The sequence below is a fragment of the Muntiacus reevesi genome, chromosome X (assembly GCF_963930625.1).
Source record: "Muntiacus reevesi chromosome X, mMunRee1.1, whole genome shotgun sequence".
NCBI lineage: Eukaryota > Metazoa > Chordata > Mammalia > Artiodactyla > Cervidae > Muntiacus > Muntiacus reevesi.
In genome coordinates, this window is record NC_089271.1 from 115,273,941 (window position 1) to 115,292,732 (window position 18,792).

At 35.2% G+C, this 18,792-nt stretch overlaps 1 protein-coding gene across 3 annotated transcripts in view; it reads right to left on the reverse strand.

Moving 5' to 3' along the window:
* LOC136153771 (transmembrane 9 superfamily member 2-like) overlaps positions 1-18,792 on the reverse strand; it is an 82,942-nt gene that overhangs the window by 33,039 nt on the left and 31,111 nt on the right. For all 3 annotated transcript variants that reach the window (XM_065915877.1, XM_065915876.1, XM_065915878.1), the window contains exons 8-12: positions 13,095-13,174; positions 9,992-10,088; positions 9,163-9,295; positions 8,063-8,182; positions 7,813-7,870 (exon numbers count right to left, since the gene is read on the reverse strand). In XM_065915877.1, coding sequence (XP_065771949.1) covers positions 7,813-7,870; positions 8,063-8,182; positions 9,163-9,295; positions 9,992-10,088; positions 13,095-13,174 — 488 coding nt within the window. The remainder of the gene's footprint in view (positions 1-7,812; positions 7,871-8,062; positions 8,183-9,162; positions 9,296-9,991; positions 10,089-13,094; positions 13,175-18,792) is intronic.

Here is an 18,792-nt window from a genome sequence, read left to right on the forward strand (position 1 = left end):
CTTTTAAACTGTGTTCAGTTCTACTAACAGAAATAGGAAACTGAACCTGTCTTGCATTTTAAATTCTTCACATGATTCAATCATTTACTAAACACGTACACTCTATAAACCACTTATACTTCATATAAGGCACTGGGCTACACACTGTGAAAGATACAAAAATGAATAAGACACTCACTCACATGAGTCTTAGAATGTAAAATGAGAGATAAGACATATAATTAATAACTCAATCTGAGGAATACTGTGGTGGGCGTTGTAATAACAGTAATAGATACTGTAAAATTTTAAAACATGAAAGTGGTGGTGAGCTGGAAATTAAAGAATGAATGCAAATTTGGCATTGGAAAATTGGAACAAAATAGATGGAACAGCTTGAGCAAAGGCCTGTTAGTGGAAGAAAATAGTAGCTAATAAACCAGTTACCATTTATTAAACACTTATTATGTACTTATTATGTACTTTATTAAACACTTATTATTGGGCTTCCCTTGTAACTCAGTCAATAAAGAATCTACCTGCAGTGCAGGAGACCTGGGTTCGATCCCTGGGTTGGGAAGATCCCCTGGAGAAGGAAATGGCAACCCACTCCAGTATCCTTGCCTGGAAAATCTCATGGAGAGAGGAGCCCGGTGGACTGCAGTCCATGGGGTCGCAAAGAGTCGGGCACGACTGAGCAACCAACACTTACTTATTATGTGCTAGGCACTGTTACAAAAGCTTTAATACATTATCCCATTTAATCCTCACAACAATCATATGAAATACATAATACCATTATTTCCATACTGCAGATAAAGAAGCCAAAGATCAGAAAGGTAAAATAACTTGCTCAAGGTCCCATGATATAAAATGTTATTTAAAACTCCTCTTTTGCCTATCAAATTTAAAAGGCAACTACATAATGCAGTAATTATAAATCTGTGTTGATGAGCACACAAAGCATTAAGATGCAACTTGTATAACAATAACAGCACAAAGGAGGGAAGAGGGAAAGAAGCTACATAAGAGCATATAATATTTTTAATAATATTATAATTAAGTTGGTATTAATCTGAACTAGATTGTTTCAAATTGAAACATTAAATGTAATACATAATGCAACTACTGAAAACAAACCAAAAAACTGTAAAAGGAATGATAAGGGAATAAAAACAGTACACTAAAAATATTTATTTAACACAACAGAGAACATTAATGAAAGAGCAAAAAAGACTTAAAATTTATAAAGAGAAAATAGCAGATGTAAATCCTACTTTACCAATAATTTCATTAAATGTACATGGATTAAATATTCCAATTAAAAGGCAGAGGTTGGCAAAAGGGACCCCAAAAAATGATCCAAATAAATGATATCTACAAGAGACACAATTTTGATTCACAGAAACAAATAGATTGAAAGTGAAATGATTTTACATATAGTTCACTCTTGAACAAAATGGGTTTGAACTGCCTGAGTCCACTCATACATGGATTTTTTTCAATAAATACATAGTGCAGTGCTACACAATCTGCTATTGGTTGAATCCATGGATGCAGAACCATGGATACAGAGGGCTGACTCTACAGTTATACACAGATTTCCAACTGTGCAGGGATTCAGGGCACCTAGCCACCATGTTGTTCTAGGGTCAACTATATGAGATCTATATAAGATCTCTAGATATATATAGATGGACAAATAGATAGATCATGCAAACAGTAATCAAAAGAGAGCTAAAGTGGCTATACTTCTATCAGACAAAATAGACTTTAAGACAAAAAGCATTATGCAAGGTAAAGAAGGATTTCTATAACAATAAGTGTTAGGACTTCCCTGGTAGTCCAGTGGCTAGGATTCCACACTCCCAATGCAAAGGACCTGGGTTCAATCCCTGGTCAGAAAACTAGATCCCACATGCTGCAGCTAAACAGCTTGTGTGCTGCAGTAGAAGATCCTGAATGCTACACAAAGATCAAAGACCCCGCAGCCAAATAATTTTAAAAAACAATAAAGCTGTCAATCAAGAATAGAGAACATATATTCATGTCAATGTATGACAAAAACCACTACAATATTGTAAAGTAATTAGCCTCCAACTAATAAAAATAAATGGAAAAAAAAGAATATATAACAATTATAAAAAAAATTATAAATACATATGTATATAACAGCAGAATCCAAAAAATATATGAAGCAAAAACTGATAGAACTGAAGGAAGAAACAGACAATTCAACAACGATAGTTGGAGACTTGAATACCCACTTTCAATAATGGATAGAACAACTAGATAGAAAATCAACAAGGAAATGAAAGACTTTAACAACGGTATACACCTACTAGACCTAACAAACATCTGTAGAACACTCCACTCATTGTCAGCAGAATACACATTCTTCTAAGTGTATATGGAACATTCTCGAGGGTAGACCATATGTTAGACCATAACACAAGTCTCAGTAAATTTAACAGACCTGAAATCACACAAAGTATAATGTAATTGAAAGGAATAAAGAAGACCAAATAAAGGAAAAGACATCCTGTGTTCATGAATTGAAGATTTAATATTAAGATGGCAATATCCCCCAAACTGACCTGCAGATTCCATGTAACCTTATCAAAATTCCAGTCAGCTATTTGAAGAAATTGAAAAGCTTTTTCTAAAATTCATAGGGTCTTCCCTGGTAGCTCAGCAGTAAAGAATCTGCCTGCAGTGTGGAAGACCTGGGTTCAATCCCTGGTTCCAGAAGGTCCCCTGGAGAAGAGCATGGCAACCCACTCCAATATTCTTGTCTGGAGGATCCCATGGACAGAGGAGCCTGGCAAGCTACAGTCCATGGGATCGGAAAGAGTCAGACACAACTGAGAGACTAACACTTTTACTTTTTCTAAAATTCATATGGAAATGCAAAGTTTCAGAATAGCCAAAATATTCTTGAAAAAGAAAAAAGCTGGAGAATGCTCACTTCATAATTTCAAAATTTATTAAAATCTACAATAACCAAGGTGATGAGTACTGGCCTAAGGATAGACATAGACTAATGAAACAGGATTGAGAATTCAGAAATAAGCTCACATATTTGTGGACATTTGAATTCCAATAAGGGACTCAAGACAATTCAACTGGGGCAGAAGAGTCTTTTCAACAAATAATGTCCAGACAACTGAATATCCATGTACAAGAGAATGAAGTTAGATCCCTATCTCTCACATATACAAAAAAAAATTAACTCAAAATGGACCAAAGACCAAAATTTAGTACGTAAAACTAGAAAACTTTTATAAGAAAACATAAGCATAAATTTTAGTGACCTTGAATTAGCTTTCTTAAATATGATATCTAAAGTACAAGCAACCAAAGAAAAAGTAAATAAATGTCTTCAAAAATTTCAAGTTTTGTACTTCAAAGAACACTATCAAGAAACTGAGATGACAACACACAGAAGACATGAAAATATTTACAAATCATATATCTGATAAGTATCTAGTTAACAGAATATATAAAGAACTCTTACAATTCAATAATTTTAAAAATTCAATTTTAAAATGGGCAGGGACTTCCCTGGCAGTCCAATGGTTAAGACTATATGCTTACAATGCAGGAGGCACAGGTTTGATCCCTGGTTGGGGAATTAAGACCCCACATGCCAAAGTAAATTAATTATTTTTTAAAAATTAAAGTGGGCAAAGGATTTGAATAGACATATTGCTAAAGAATATATACAAATTACCAATGAGTAATAAAAGAGGCTCCATACCATTAATCACCAAAAAATATAAGCTAAAACTACAATAAAACATCACTTCATAATAATTAGGATGGCTATACTCAAAAACAGATAGGGAATCCCTTGGTAGTCCAGTGGTTAGGACTCTGCACTTTCACTGCCAAAGGGCTGGGTTAGATCTCTGGTCAAGAAACTAAAATCCCGCAAACTGTGTTGTGTGGATATCACATATATCACAATCATACATGTGATAAGAAGTTAAATTCCAAAACATATAAAACTCAAACAACTCAATAGCAAAAATCAATTAACAAAGGGGCAGAGGACCTGACTACACATTTTTCCAAAGACACACAACAGATATATGGAAAAGTGTTCTACATCAGTAATCATCAGGGAAATCCAAATTAAAACTACCATAAGATAACACCTCACACCTGTCAGAATGGCTATCATCAAAAAGACAAGAGACAATTGTTGGCAGGATATGGAGAAAAAGGAACCCTTATGCACTGTTGGTGGGAATCTAAATTGGTATAGGCACTACGGAAAACAGTATGGAGGTTCCCCCCCAAAAAAGTTTTTTTTTTTGGCCACACCATGCAGCATGTGAGATCTTACTTCCCCAACTAGGGATCAAACCCATGCCCTTGCAGTGGAAGTGTGGTATCTTAACCACTGGACTGCCAGGGAAGTCTTCTCCCCAAAATTTTTAAATAAAATTATTATATGATTCATCCATCCTACTTCTGGGTATGCAAAAGAAAATGAAAACAGAATCTCAAAGGGATAGCTTACACTCCCAAGTTCATTGCAGCCTTATTCAAAACCTACTCAAGGCCTCATTAATTAGACAGAGGCAGAATTGGGATATGAACCCCTATGTGTACAGAGTGTAGGGTGTGTGTGTGTGTCTGATTCTAACACCTGTGCTGGTAACCTTTAATGCTGCCTCTCCACTTTAATATATGGTAATGAGTTGTTTATAATGAGATTATTTAAAAATAGGTAATACATGTATATGGTATACAATGTGAAAAGTAAAAAGAAAAATAGAGAAACAGTGAAAATAAGTATAAAACAGTCTCTTTCACACTCCTTTCCCCTAGCCATGCAGCAACCCACCTGGGGACAACCACTGTTAACAGGTGCTTTTCAAATTAAAAAAAAATATTTTCACAAAACTGTGGTTTGATACTGAACTATTTCATAGTCCCTGTAACCCTGAGCCATGTTATTATGGACATCCACTCGAATTTTTTAATTTTTCTGTGTAAAACATTCTTCAAAATTGATCCCACAGAAAACGAGATAAAAACAGCTCATAGTGCAGTGAAAATGCTAATGTTTTTCCAGACATTAATTGTTCAATTTAGTTAATCAAGCTTAGTGACACAGCATATTCTAATTCTTTTAAATTTTCTATTCTAATGACGTAACTTCTTTTTACAATGAGATGGAACATCTGTCTGATGAAAAATAGGCCATTATTATTCATCTGAATCCATGAAGGCAATTTCAGGAGAGATTTACATTTATTTCCTCTCCAGTGCCTAGCATAATGCATTAAATATAGTAAAAAATTTTTTTTCAAAAATACAATAAATAAGTTGAATGAGTAACTAAATAATGAAGAGAATAGTAGACGGTTTATTGACTAGTTCTTGCTCGCAATATCCCTTGCATTATAATCCAGTATAATGACTTTTGCACAATGGCACTTTTGTGCCAAAGTTACTCAATGTCAGATTCATCTGTCTTGAACTTGAAGCAACAAATATCTGAAATATTGTCAAGGACATTGCTTTCTTACATAAAGGTATTAAAGCTCAGGAAAGACCACCCATTCTAGTTCCCTTGAAAAGAGTTACAGAAAAAGCAGATGGCTCTATTCAAGGTGGCAAGGGGGAGAGGAGTGCATTATCCTTATTTTAAATAAATCAAAAACTCTGTGGTACATGTATTTGATGTGCAAACTTGGAATATTCAAGCCTTTCCCTGGAATTGAGGGGAAAGGCCACATGTAGATAAAACATTATGAGTCTACTGAATGTATCATCTATCACTGCATTGCACTGATGATGGCTTTATACTCAGTCACAGAGCATTTGCTCTCATTTTGTCACTAATTAGTATACAATGTAACTGAATTTATTATATATAACTTCCATTATAGAATTTTCACCATTGTTACGGGGCTTCCCAGGTGGCTCAGTGGTAAAGAATCTGCCTACCAATACAGGTGATGCAGGAGACGCAGTTTTGATCCCTGGGTTGGGAAGATCCCCTGGAGGAGGAAATGGCAACCCACTCCAGTATTCTTGCCTAGGAAATCCTATGGACAGCGAAGTCTGGTGGGCTACAGTCCATAGTCACAGAGTCGGACACAACTGAGTGACTGAGCACACATACATGCGTTATTGTGACACACTTCTAGCATCAAGGACATGGGAATTTTACAACAAATGGAAATTAAATTACCACAAAACAGGACTTCCCTGGTGGTTCAGTGATAGGGAATCTGCCTGCCAATGCAGGGGACAGGGGTTTGATCCCTGATCTGGGAAGATTTCACATACCATGGAGCAATTAACCCCATGAGGCACAGCTACTGAGCCCGCGCGCCTAGAGTCTGCTCCACAACAGAAGAAGCCACCACAATGGGAAGTCTGTGCACCACAATTAGAGAAAGCCATGCAGCAATGAAATCCCAGTGCAGCCAAAAAACACAACTTTTTTTAAGTTCCATGTAACAATTAAGATATAATCCATGACATTTCCTAAAAAAAAAATGTCCTTCAGAACATATCAAAGAAAGAATTTTTTTAATGAAATATGCTATGGATTGAGTTGTTTCCCCCAAAATTCTTACATTAAAAGCCTAATCCCTACTCTGCTCAATGTCATGTGGCAGTCTGAATGGGAGAGGAGTTTGAGGGAGAATGGATACATGTATATGTATGGTTGAGTCCCTTCACTGTTCACCTGAAACTATCACAACATTGTTAACCACATATACCCCAAAACAAAATAAAAAGTTTAAAAAAAAACAAACCCTAATCTCTAATGTGATGGTGTTTGGAAATGGGGCCTTGGGAGAGGAATTAGGTTTAGATGAGGTCATGAGGGTGCAGCCTTCATGATGGCATTAGTGCCCTTACAAGAAGAGATACCATAGAGTTCAGTGTCTCTCTTTTCCTCTGCCATGTAAGGATGCATCAAGATTGCAGCCATCAGTGACCAGGAAGAGAGCACTCACCAGGACCCTATCCTGTTGATGCCCTGATCTTGGGCTTCCCAGTCTCCAGAACTGTGAGAAAATAAATGGCTGTTGCTTAAGCCACCCAGTCTATGGTATTCTGTTATGGTAGCCCGAGCTGACTAAGATAAAACATATTAAAGAATTTGGAGATAAAACTCAAAACGAGTCAGCAACTTATTGGTGAGGGATTATGGGAAGAGCACTGGTCAGGGATATTGGGTTGGCCAAAAAGGTCACTCAGGCTGTTCCACAAGATGGAAAAACCCAAATTAACTTTTTGGCCAAGACAGTATATAGCCTGAGCTCCAATACTGACTTCACGTATGACCTTGAACACGTTGATTGTGCATCTTTAGAATTAGGGGACCAGATGAGCTCCCTAAGAGCCCCTGTGCAGCACCACCCTGACTCCCTCTCTGACCATGATTCTGCCTGGGGTCTGCAGTCACTAATGACACTGCAGTAACTAGGTGAGATAGGAAGAAATAATCACAGAAGGCAGAGACAAGAGAGTAACACAATGTCGTATATAAGCTGCCACTCTAACATGACATATAAGGGAAGATGCATAACTGAGATGAGCATTTATGAAACCTGCTTCAAAAACAAAGATCAAAATTGAATATTGCAGCACCATCACCGTCTCTTTATACTAAGGGTTAAGATGTACAAAAAGATGAAAAGAATGCAAATATACCAAAAAAAGAATGCTGCAGCCACAGAAAAAACAGTGGTCACTCACCTCCATTCTACTCTTCATTATTGTGTACAATGATTTTTCCAAGGTAAAGTATAAGAAAGATTATAATTGTGTAGAGAAAAGAGAACATGAGATACTAACCCAGGACACAGCAGTGCCGTCAGCAAGAAATTTGTCTTCCACTTCAGACCCCTAAATGCTGAGGAAGTAAAGGACAGAATAATTACTAGGGCAACTAGATTTAGTTCACTTTACAAATATTTAACAGTAACGAAGACACAATTATATTTTGCTAGGTCAGCTAAAATTCCTGATGCAATTTTTAAAATTTTCAAGCTTTTTAATTTCTATATTTAACACACCAACTTGGAATAAGAATAGTAATGCTTACATCTGTACACCTTAGCAGACACGTATCCAGCAGATGCTCCCATAAGGACCCATAACACAACAGAACAGGTCATTAAAGCACCACGATTAGCAGGAGAAAGAAAACCAAGGCAGGCAAGAACTAAAAGCACAAAGAAGAAATATCAAACCAGTGACAATAATAGCCTCAAAACACATAAGGCTTTATATTATATTAAAGACATCTTATTAAGACATTTTTATGAAACAGAATACAGGGAAATTCTCTGATGTTACTTAGCTAATTTTTTGACAATCTGTTCTTAATGAAAAGTCTGATCCCATACAAGGCAAACTATGTGTTTTCAATTTAGTCTTTAATCACCTTGTTTAAATCATTAATTATATTATTTTAAATCAAAATCAAAGAGAAGATCTTCCCTTTCCCTACTCCAGTAGTCACTCCCTAAAGAGCAAATCATTTTCCCCACAAAAATTTCCTTCTGTTTCCTTTTATTCACGGTGAGGGGGGAAAACCATCACAGTGAGACTTGGTTTCAGGAAAAAATAACCTTAAGAGCTAAATTTAGAAATTATCATTGACATCTGAAACACCTAATAAGCCATTTATTTACAGAAGCTTTGTTTGTGAAAATCCCCACTCTGATTATGAAAAACTGACAAACTCTACTCTTGGTTGATAATGAAGGCAGAGAGAGTTCATCAGCCATTGTAAGCCTACTGACGATACCACTTCATTTATACATTTAAAGACCAGTGCTTAGGCTTGCCTTAGCATTTCAAAATCCTAATCTCTGAATTATAATTCCCCGAGCCCACCTAAAATATGATCTACCCACACGCAAACCAAGGAACATGTATATTGGACATTACAATATATTAATCAGAACTGAAGAAACTATGAAAGGTCCTTGATATAGGAACATATTCAGACTCATATCCTTAAAATAAAATACAAATTTTATTTTAAATACACTACAAATACTCATTAAAATATACTATAAAATACACATTTCCTTAAACTTTAGGGTAGAATTTTCAAAGTTCTTTTGTACACATGAATCGAAGTTTAACCTATGTCAGAATGTTGAGGATGACACATATTGATCTGAGCCTACTCACATAAAGTAATAAATGTCATAATCAAAACTTGTGTTCCTTGACCCAGTAAAATTGATAGCAACATTCCATGCCTTGGAGGTCTGAACACATCCCCATGAACAAGCTTCCAACCATAATCCTTCTGGATATCTTCCTGCATAAGAGAAAGTCTTTAATAAACACAGGAGTTATTATGACAGAAAGTTTACAAGAGCTCTGAAAGTTAGGGGAAAACTAATTTTCCTCTAAAGACAGACTAATGGCTCATTTTGGATAAAGTAGGTCTCTGGCAGGTATGTGATCCTGCCATACAAATGAGCCATTCTCTAAGCTTTGCACTGAAGGGAGTGTATTAATTATGTAAAGTACACAACTGGCTTGATTTTCATGGAGAAAGCAAGATGATTTAACTTACAAAAAAAATTCAACTAATTCTATAGAAATTAAAAGTTCATCAATACATATATGATCATAAGAGTCAAAAGAGTATAAATTAGATAAAACTAAATTTGCCCTAAATTGTAGTATTTTGCAATGTTTTTTACATATTCTCATGTTCCAAATTAATGAAAATCTTAAATAATGATATGAAAGCTCAGGACATGGAAAGGTATATAACCCAAGAGCTGATACCAAATAACTCTCTAATAAACTTACCTATACTTTTTAAGAATCTACACAATACTCTATACTTGGATTCAGCACAATATGCAAAATTACTAGGCATTAAAATGTGTTGTATTCAAGGTGTTATACTCTAAGTAGAAACATAACCTTGAGAACTGGGCAAACAGGCATTCGAATATTGGCTGAATCAAATATGTGCATTTTTATTTACAGGAAAACAAACCTGATTATATCTGATAATATCTTTGTGGAGAGTCCTTAATATGATCACAGCCACCATTGCAGTTAAGAATAGAACAACAACAAATGAATTCAAGATACTAGAAAATGGAAAGAAGGAAAAATAGAAGTTAAATCTCAAGTTTCTTATTTGAACAGTAAAAAAGAAAATGTTTGCACATGTAAAAGAAAGATATTCAAATTATCATGTCGAACAGTTTTCTAAAGTTAAATTTGGATCTAAGGCTAATACATTTGGATAATACATCAATATATTAAATAAACCTAAAGTTCTATCACAAAAGTTCACTACCAATTAAGCAATAGAAGCAACACTATTCTTAAGGTTATTTTACAACTTTTTAAGAGTACATCCCCAAAAATAAACAAGGGGAAATGAAAAAGATCAGGAACACAAACTTAGTTCCAGAACATGAAACTGAGAATGGAAGTTCAGGAGTCAAGGTTAAATTGATGACTTTAGTCAGTCAGTCCTTAGGTGGATCCTTAGATGGATCAAGGCTTTTAACTTAATCAAGTCTTTATCAAGTTTCAGGGTAAAGATCCCATGGACCACTTACCTACCAAAACTGAATCTTAAAAATTATGTCCAAATGAAAATCAAGACCATCTGTCATCCCACCACCCAGCCAAATCCAGACACATTTAAAAAAGTTTCACCACAGATCACCAGTCCAGGTGGGATGCATGAGTCAAGTGCTCGGGCCTGATGGGCTGGGAAGACCCAGAGGAATCGGGTGGAGAGGGAGGTGGGAGGGGGGATGGGGATGGGGAATATCAATGTATGACAAAACCCACTGAAAAATTTTTTAAAAATTAAAAAAAAATTTTTTTTTAAAAAGAGAGAGAAAATAAATAAATAAATAAAAAAGTTTCACCAGAATCTCTGAAAAGACCAGCACTGTTGTAGAAAAATGCCGCTAGGATGTCTAAAATGTCTGTTAAATGTCATAAGTAAATTAGCTCGAGACAGAAACTAAAGTACATTTATTGTTACATCATAAATATTAATACTAGAGATTAGCCCCACCATTGATCTGGATGCCCTTTCCTTTCAAGACCCCTTTAAAGAAACCATTTAAATAAATTTTATTTGAAGAGACTCCTTAGGGGTGTGACAAAATGGGACGTAGACTATTGCCCCAACAGAAGATTTTCTAGAAAAATTAAGATATGATAATTATAATGAGGAAGAGAAGGAGGTAGAGGAAAAGGAAGAGTGAGGATAGAAATAGGAGGAGGAGGAGAATGGGAGCTATTCTCACTTTAAAGGCAATAGCATTGTAAATCAACTACACTTCAATAAAATGAAATTTTAAAAAATAAAGGTGATAACTAATGAGAACCTACTCTTAGCTCAGGGAACCCTATTCAGTGCTCTGTGGTGACCTAAACAGGAAGGAAATCCAAAAAAGAGGGGATATATGTAAACACATAGCTGATTCACTCTGCTGTACAGCAGAAATTACCTCAATATTGTAAAGCAACTATACACCAATAAAATATTTCTTTAATTAATTAATTTATTTTACTTGGAGGCTAATTACTTTACAATATTGTGGTGGTTTCTGCCATACATTGACATGAATCCGCCATGGGTGTACATGTGTCCCCCAACCCAAAATAAAATATTTTTTAAAAAACAAAGGCAATAGCAGTATAAGGAAAATCATCACCTCAGAAGACCATACTCATAGAATTATATCCTTCCTTACTTTCACCTTTACCTTTATAGTCTTCTTCCATCCAAAATTGCTTTATTATAAGAGACGAAGGGGGAAAAGTATTATATGTACCAGTTTCTTCTATTTCTCATCAGCTTCTCTGATCAGTCTCCTAAGTTACTAACTGAAGAGCCTATGCTCGCTGTCAGCACTTTTTGACAGCCTCAATCATCACATTCTCAATTGATCCATCGTTCAGTTTCATGTTGAAACTATTCCTTCCATAGTCATGAAGGACTTCTAACGCTGTGGTTTGATCCTGTTGAAAATTCCTGAGGAATCAAGTCCCTTCACTGTGAATCCACTAGAATGTAAGCTTCCTTCGAGCAGAAGCCTGTGTGCCTTATTCACTGCCAGGTCTGAGCACCTCCCCTAGTGCTTGGCATCCTAATAGGGATGAAAAAGAACACCTGGAAAATGAATCGACCTTCACTCACAGACATTATCTCCACACAATTGTCTCATCTAAATGACCTGCCTTGATTAAGTGACCACTTGCAGTGCTTAGGTTTCTCATCTGTAATCTTTTCATCTTTCTCTGCTCTCTTCCCAGTCTTTCATGACATCTTTACCTTCCTCCACCCCAGCTGGCTACTGCTTTTCCTACACTCTACTTTGCTTAGACTTTCTGACCCCACAAATGAAAGAATCTGTCTTGTTTTCCTTCCATCTTCTGCACAGGGTCCACTATCACAGTCCTATCCTGCATACTTCCCAGCATATATTACTCTTTACATGCAGACATGCTATCTCTTGGACATCTCAGCCTTCTCTTTCCCTTGAGCATAAAGATTAGTATATTTAAAACAGATTTTCTTTCTTGTTTCTCTTTGTGTATGTAGAGAGGTGGGGGGAGGAGAAGAAGAGGGGAAATTAGCCAGAGAGAAGAAAAACTGTCACTCAAGATCATCTCTGATAGGGGGTTGGGGGAAAGGGAATTGGGTGAAGTAATTAAAAGGTACAACAAACTTGCAGTTGGTAAGATAAATAAGTACTAGAGATATAATATACAATATGATAAATATAATTAACACCAACGTACATTATACTGAAAGTTGTTAAGACTGAAAATCCTAAGAGTTTTCATCACTAAGGGGAAATTTTTTACATTTCTTTCATTTTGTATCTATAGGAGATCACTGATGTTCACTAAACTTAGTGTGGCCATCAATGCAAGTCAGATTATGCTGCACACTTTAAACTTATACTATTATATGTCAATTATATCTCAATAAAACTGGAAGGGACAAAAGATCATCTCTGGTAACAAAATAAGTTTTAAAATACACATATGTACATATATGTGTGTATATACATTTCCCACCATGAAGCTACTTACTCTTTAATTCAATAAGTGCTTACCTAAACCACTGAATGCTGGTATGAGACATGGACTCCAAAATATAATCCCACCTAGAACTCCACCTGATCTGTTTGTTTTCCTAAAAACAAAATACAAAAATCACATGACCAAACTTTAACTGACCTTTTATTAAAGGTTTAATCCTAAAACAGAAAGTTATTCTGCCTGTACATTCTCCATTTCTTTACTGCTAACTTCATGGAATCATGCAATCTAGCCTGACATTTTCATCTTACTTTTATTTACTGATATCCTGTCTCATTTCAGGCTTCCCTGGTGGCTCAGATGCCTGCAATGCGGGAGACCCAGGTGCGATCCCTGGGTTGGGAAGATCCCCTGGAGAAGGAAATGGCAACACACTCTACTACTCTTGCCTGGAAAATCCCATGGATGGAGAAGCCTGGTAAGCTACAGTCCATGGGGTTGCAAAGAGTCGGACAAGACTGAGCAACTTCACTTCACCATCTCATTTCAGAAAGGGACTAGGAAAAAAAATTTAGTTTACTGCTCGTCAGAAATAATAGCACCTTTTTGCTATTTTTCTGTCATCCTAAATCCACCCCATACTTCATTTCTTTTTGTCCAGACCACATTTTCATCTTAATTGAAATTTCACAGGCATTTTAAATGAGAGTCACTGTGGTTTGTTTTTAAATTTAAAAACCTAAAAATAACCACCAAAAATTCCCATCAGAATAGGAATAAACAAACTATGGTAATCCATGCTAAGAAATACTATGTAACCATTAAAAAGAATGATGTGCATCTCTAGGTGATGACATGTCTATGAAATAGCATTAAATGAAAAAATAAAGGTGAAAAGTACATAGTAAGACATGTATGTACAGCAAGATTCTATTCCCCCTCCAAAAAATATACATATTTTGTAGATGCAAACATTTTTCTGGAAGAAAAAACAATGGTTATACTTTTGGAGGAAGAGACTAGAAATTAGGGGAAGGGTAGTAAAGGAAGGCAGAATTTTACTTATACACTTTCTATATGGTTTGAAGCCTTTACCACATATAAGCATTATCAATATTATTAATTAAATTGAACTAAAATTTTGAACTATAAGACAACTTGCTTCACTACAACACACCAAATCCACCTCCTGCAAATAGGTTTATTATTACAGTATTTTGTTTACTTAGAAAACAGTATTCCATTTCTGTCATTATTTCTTACAGAATATTCTAATATTTTACTTTTGTACTTTTAGTATTTTGAAATGTTTCAGCAACAAACTGATAAAAAGTTTTTTAATATTGTGGTTCTCGATATTTATTAAAACCTAAGAAAATATAATCACCAGTTGTTTCTGCTGATGTATGATCAAACCTAACCTTTCAATAGCTTTCTTATAAAATAGCCCCAATAAATGAATATCTTAAAAGATAATCCCTGATAAACATTTAAACCATTAATGTGTTATTATTACCCCTTAAATTAATGGCATGCTCTTAGCAAAAGGAAAACACAGGTAACAAATTGACCAAATTATGTTTGAAATGACTTATTTAAAATTTGGTATCTGCACCCATCATTTAAAAAGTGGACATTTAATTTCAAAAAACATGGGTTTTTTAAAGTATCTTTAATATTAATTTCTTATTTTTATATTAGTTTCTCATTTAAATGCTTTCTTCTCTGCAATCACCCACTGTGTTTCTTCAATCTTTTAACTTCATTGAGGTTTTCAATGACTAAGTCAAAGATCTTTCCTGGTAAATGTCACATTGCACTTGAAAATATGTGGGTTATTTTCAAATATCTTTTGATAATGATTTCTAAAATAACTTCAGTGATAAGAAAACAGACTCTGTATGATTTCAATACTTTTAGACCATGACATTTTTGCACCTTGTTTTATGTCCATGGATATGTTCTAGTGTCTACTGATTTATAGTCTATGGGAACTTGAATTTGTATCCTGCTGTTTTGTGAAAACTATAAATCTTAATTACGTTAAATTGGTTCATAGTACTTTTCAGGTCTACTATATCCTTCTACTTTTCTGTCTATTCATCCTATTAATGTTTGAGAGTTTGATATTGAAGCTCCAACTAAAAATCTTAATTTACTTAAAAATAACTGTAATATATAATGGAACTATAAGTAACTTTGTTCTGTATTTTCCAAGTCTCCTATAGATGTATACTTTTATAATTTAAAATAATCTAAAATGGGCAGAAAAAATTAATAAAATTAGGTATCTATGTTTTCTGTGAAGTGTGCACGATGAGTATGAAGAAAGTCAATGTACACTGCTTTTAAAAAAACTGAAATGATGGATTTTAATTGAAATGACTTTTAATTCAACAGTAGACTTTAGCTAACACCTGATGACCCAGTGTTCATGATGAACTTATCTATGAAAGGTCAGGTTGACATTTTGTATCTACTGATGTGCGGTATCATTTTGCGGTCTTCCTGTTGAGAATCCATGGCCTGAGCCTGGTCATGAAGAACCATTAGACAGACCCAAGTTGATGGTCATCCTACAGAATGTAAGGTCTGTACTCTTCAAAATTTTCAAGAATATGAAACATAAGGAAAGACTGAAGAACTGGCCCAGATTGGAGGAGATCAAAAACTAAATATATGATTCATGTCAATGTATGGTAAAACCCACTACAATATTGTAAAGTAATTAGCCTCCAACTAATAAAAATAAATGGAAAAAAAAATTTTTTTTAACTAAATATAACATGTAATTCTGGAAAGTATACTGAACCAGAAAGGGGGAAAGTGACATTGTTGGTCAGCTGGCGAAATCTGAATGGATGAATATGAATCAGATGGTAATGTAATGCTGTAATGCCAATATTGATTCCTGGTTTGCACTGTTGCATGCTTGTTTTAGGGAAAGACACTCTGGCAGATTTAGGGGTGATGAGACAACATCTAGCTCTCAAAGGATTCACAGAAAGACTAAAGATAATGGACACAGAGAGAAGAGTGAACAATGGAGCAAATGAAGTAAAATGTTAAACATTGGAGTATCTGGTTAAAGGGACTACAAGAGTTCTTTGTGTTATTTTAGCAATTTTTCTGTAGTACGAAATTCTTTCTAAATAAGTTATTTTAGAAAATCTGAATTTACAGACTGACAAATCCAGGGATAGATAGTCATTGCATGAAAGGATTTGTCTTAGCCATTTTATTATTAAAATATTGTTATTATACTAAAGTGTGACTTAATTTGTCAAAATTTGAATTGCATGCATTTCTTCACCAGACTAATGTCCATTGACTTAAGCAAGTTAACTCATATCAAGCCTTCTAACAAGGAGTGAAATAAGTGAGGGAAATTAAAAGGTACAAACTTCCAGTTGCAAAATAAATGAGTCACAAGTATGAAATGTACAGGGTGAGGAATCTAGTCAATGATTATGTAATACCTTTGTATGGTGACAGATGGTAACGACTTATTGCGGTGATCATTTTAAAATGGATAGAAATATCGGATCACTGTTTTGTAACAAACAAGAACTAACATAGTATTATAAGTCAATTATACTTCAAAAACAACAAACAAATAAATCCATAGAAAAGGGGATCATATTTGTAGTTACCAGAAGTGGAAATGGGGAGAGGGGAAAGTAGATGAAGATGGTCAAAGGGACAAATTTCCAGTTATGAGGTAAACAAGTACTAGGGATGTAATGTACAACATGATAAATATAATTAACACTACTGTATGTTACATATGAAAGTTGTTAAAAGAGTAAATCCCAAGAGTTCTCATCACAAGGAAAAAATATTGCTTTGCTATTTCTTTAATTTTGTATCTATATGAGATGATGAATGTTCACTAAATTTATTGTGGTCATCATTTCATGACATAAGTCAAACCATAATGCTGTCCACCTTAAACTCATACAGTGCTCAATCAATCAGTTGTGTCCGACTCTTTGTGACCCCATGGACTGTAGCCCACCAGTCTCCTCTGTCAGGGGATTTCCCAGGCAAGAATACTCGAGTGGGTTGCCATGCCCTCCTCCAGGGGATTTTCCTGACAAAGGGATTGAATCCACATCTCTTGCATCTCCTGCATTGGCAGAAGAATTCTTTACCACTGCACCACCTGGGAAGCCCCTAAACTCATACCATGCTGCATATCAATTACAGCTCAATAAAACTGGAAGAAAAAATAAAACTTAAAAAAAAGAGATAGTTTCAAATATACATTATGAAGTTTGGCTTTTAAATACAAAGAGAGCCTAGAAAATCTGCAGTTGTTAAATCAAGTAGTTTTTGCACCAAACATTGCCATCTGCTGGAAATAACAGTCCACAACACATACTACTCCTCCATAAGAAAATAAGAAATTATTTTAAAATCCTAAGGCACATTTGAGACAAAATGACAAACGTAAAAAGATAACTAAATGGTGGAACCCATTTTTTAAATCCATTTAAAATTAATTAATTCTGCATCTTTACATCCCAGAGTTTCAAAATCTTTTATAAGACATAAAAGCATATGAGGTAGGCAGGTCTTTAATGCTCTTTCTAATGAAATCACAAGAAGCAAAGGCAGAAATATAGATGAGAGTTCTTGATTCAGGACCCAGTATATGATGAGTTTCACTCAGTAAAAACACCTGCAGGGAATCAAAGAATCAAGGGGCAGGCAACTAGAGCTTCTTTCAGTCTAGTTGTTTTCAACAGGGAGAACAGCACCCTCTAGGGGACATAATGAAACGACGCAAGGATACTACTGGTATTAGAAGCATAGCAGAATGCCAGACGTCCTGCAGGGCACTGGGAGACCCACACAAAGAATTGAGAACAACTTCCAAAAGCCCCCATCCACCATTTACATGAGTGAAAAACTGCTTCTGATTATATGCAGCTAGATTCTAACTTCATTTTACAATTAAAGTATTTTTGTGTGCTAAATCTTTTCAGTCGTGTCCAACTCTTTGCAACCCTGTGGACTGTGACCTGCCAGGCTTCTCTGTCCATGTGAATCTCCAGGCAAGAATACTGGAGTTGGTTCCCATACCCTCCTCCAGGGGCTCTTCCTGACCAAGGGATTGAACTCTTGTCTCCAGCATCTTCTGCATTGGCAGGCAAGTTAATATACATTTCTTTTTCCCCCAGGAATGCAACGACCATGTAAATTGAGGGAAAATGGTACTGTTTGGCTTGAAACTTTATTAAAATTAATCAACATTTCAGAAAATCATGGCATCCTTTAGGAAGGTGTGATATTTGAGACACCAATATAAAATAGTCTCATATTCATCTGTATTCATATATATCATATTTACAATGATTATACACACAGGTCCCTGGAGGAGGAAATTGCAATCTACTCCAGTATTCTTGCCAGGAAAATTCCATGGACCAAAGAAACTGGCAGGCTGTATGTAGTCCATAGGGTCCCATAGAGTGGGACATGACTGAGCATGCACACACGCACGAATACACAAAGGTGCAAGCATCTAACAATGACTGAAATATATCTTATTAAAAATTGATTTTTTTATTCCTCCTTTATATTATAGTTGTGGTGCTATACTGATGTCTCTTGAAACTACATGTAAGACAAGTATAATTATCTAGTATCTATTAAAATTGTTTTACAACAGCAAAGGGAGAAGGATAAAACATTTGTTATTAAAAGAAGATATTAATCTGATAGGGTTGAGAACTACTGATCCAGCTCCATTCCCTCACTCTACTA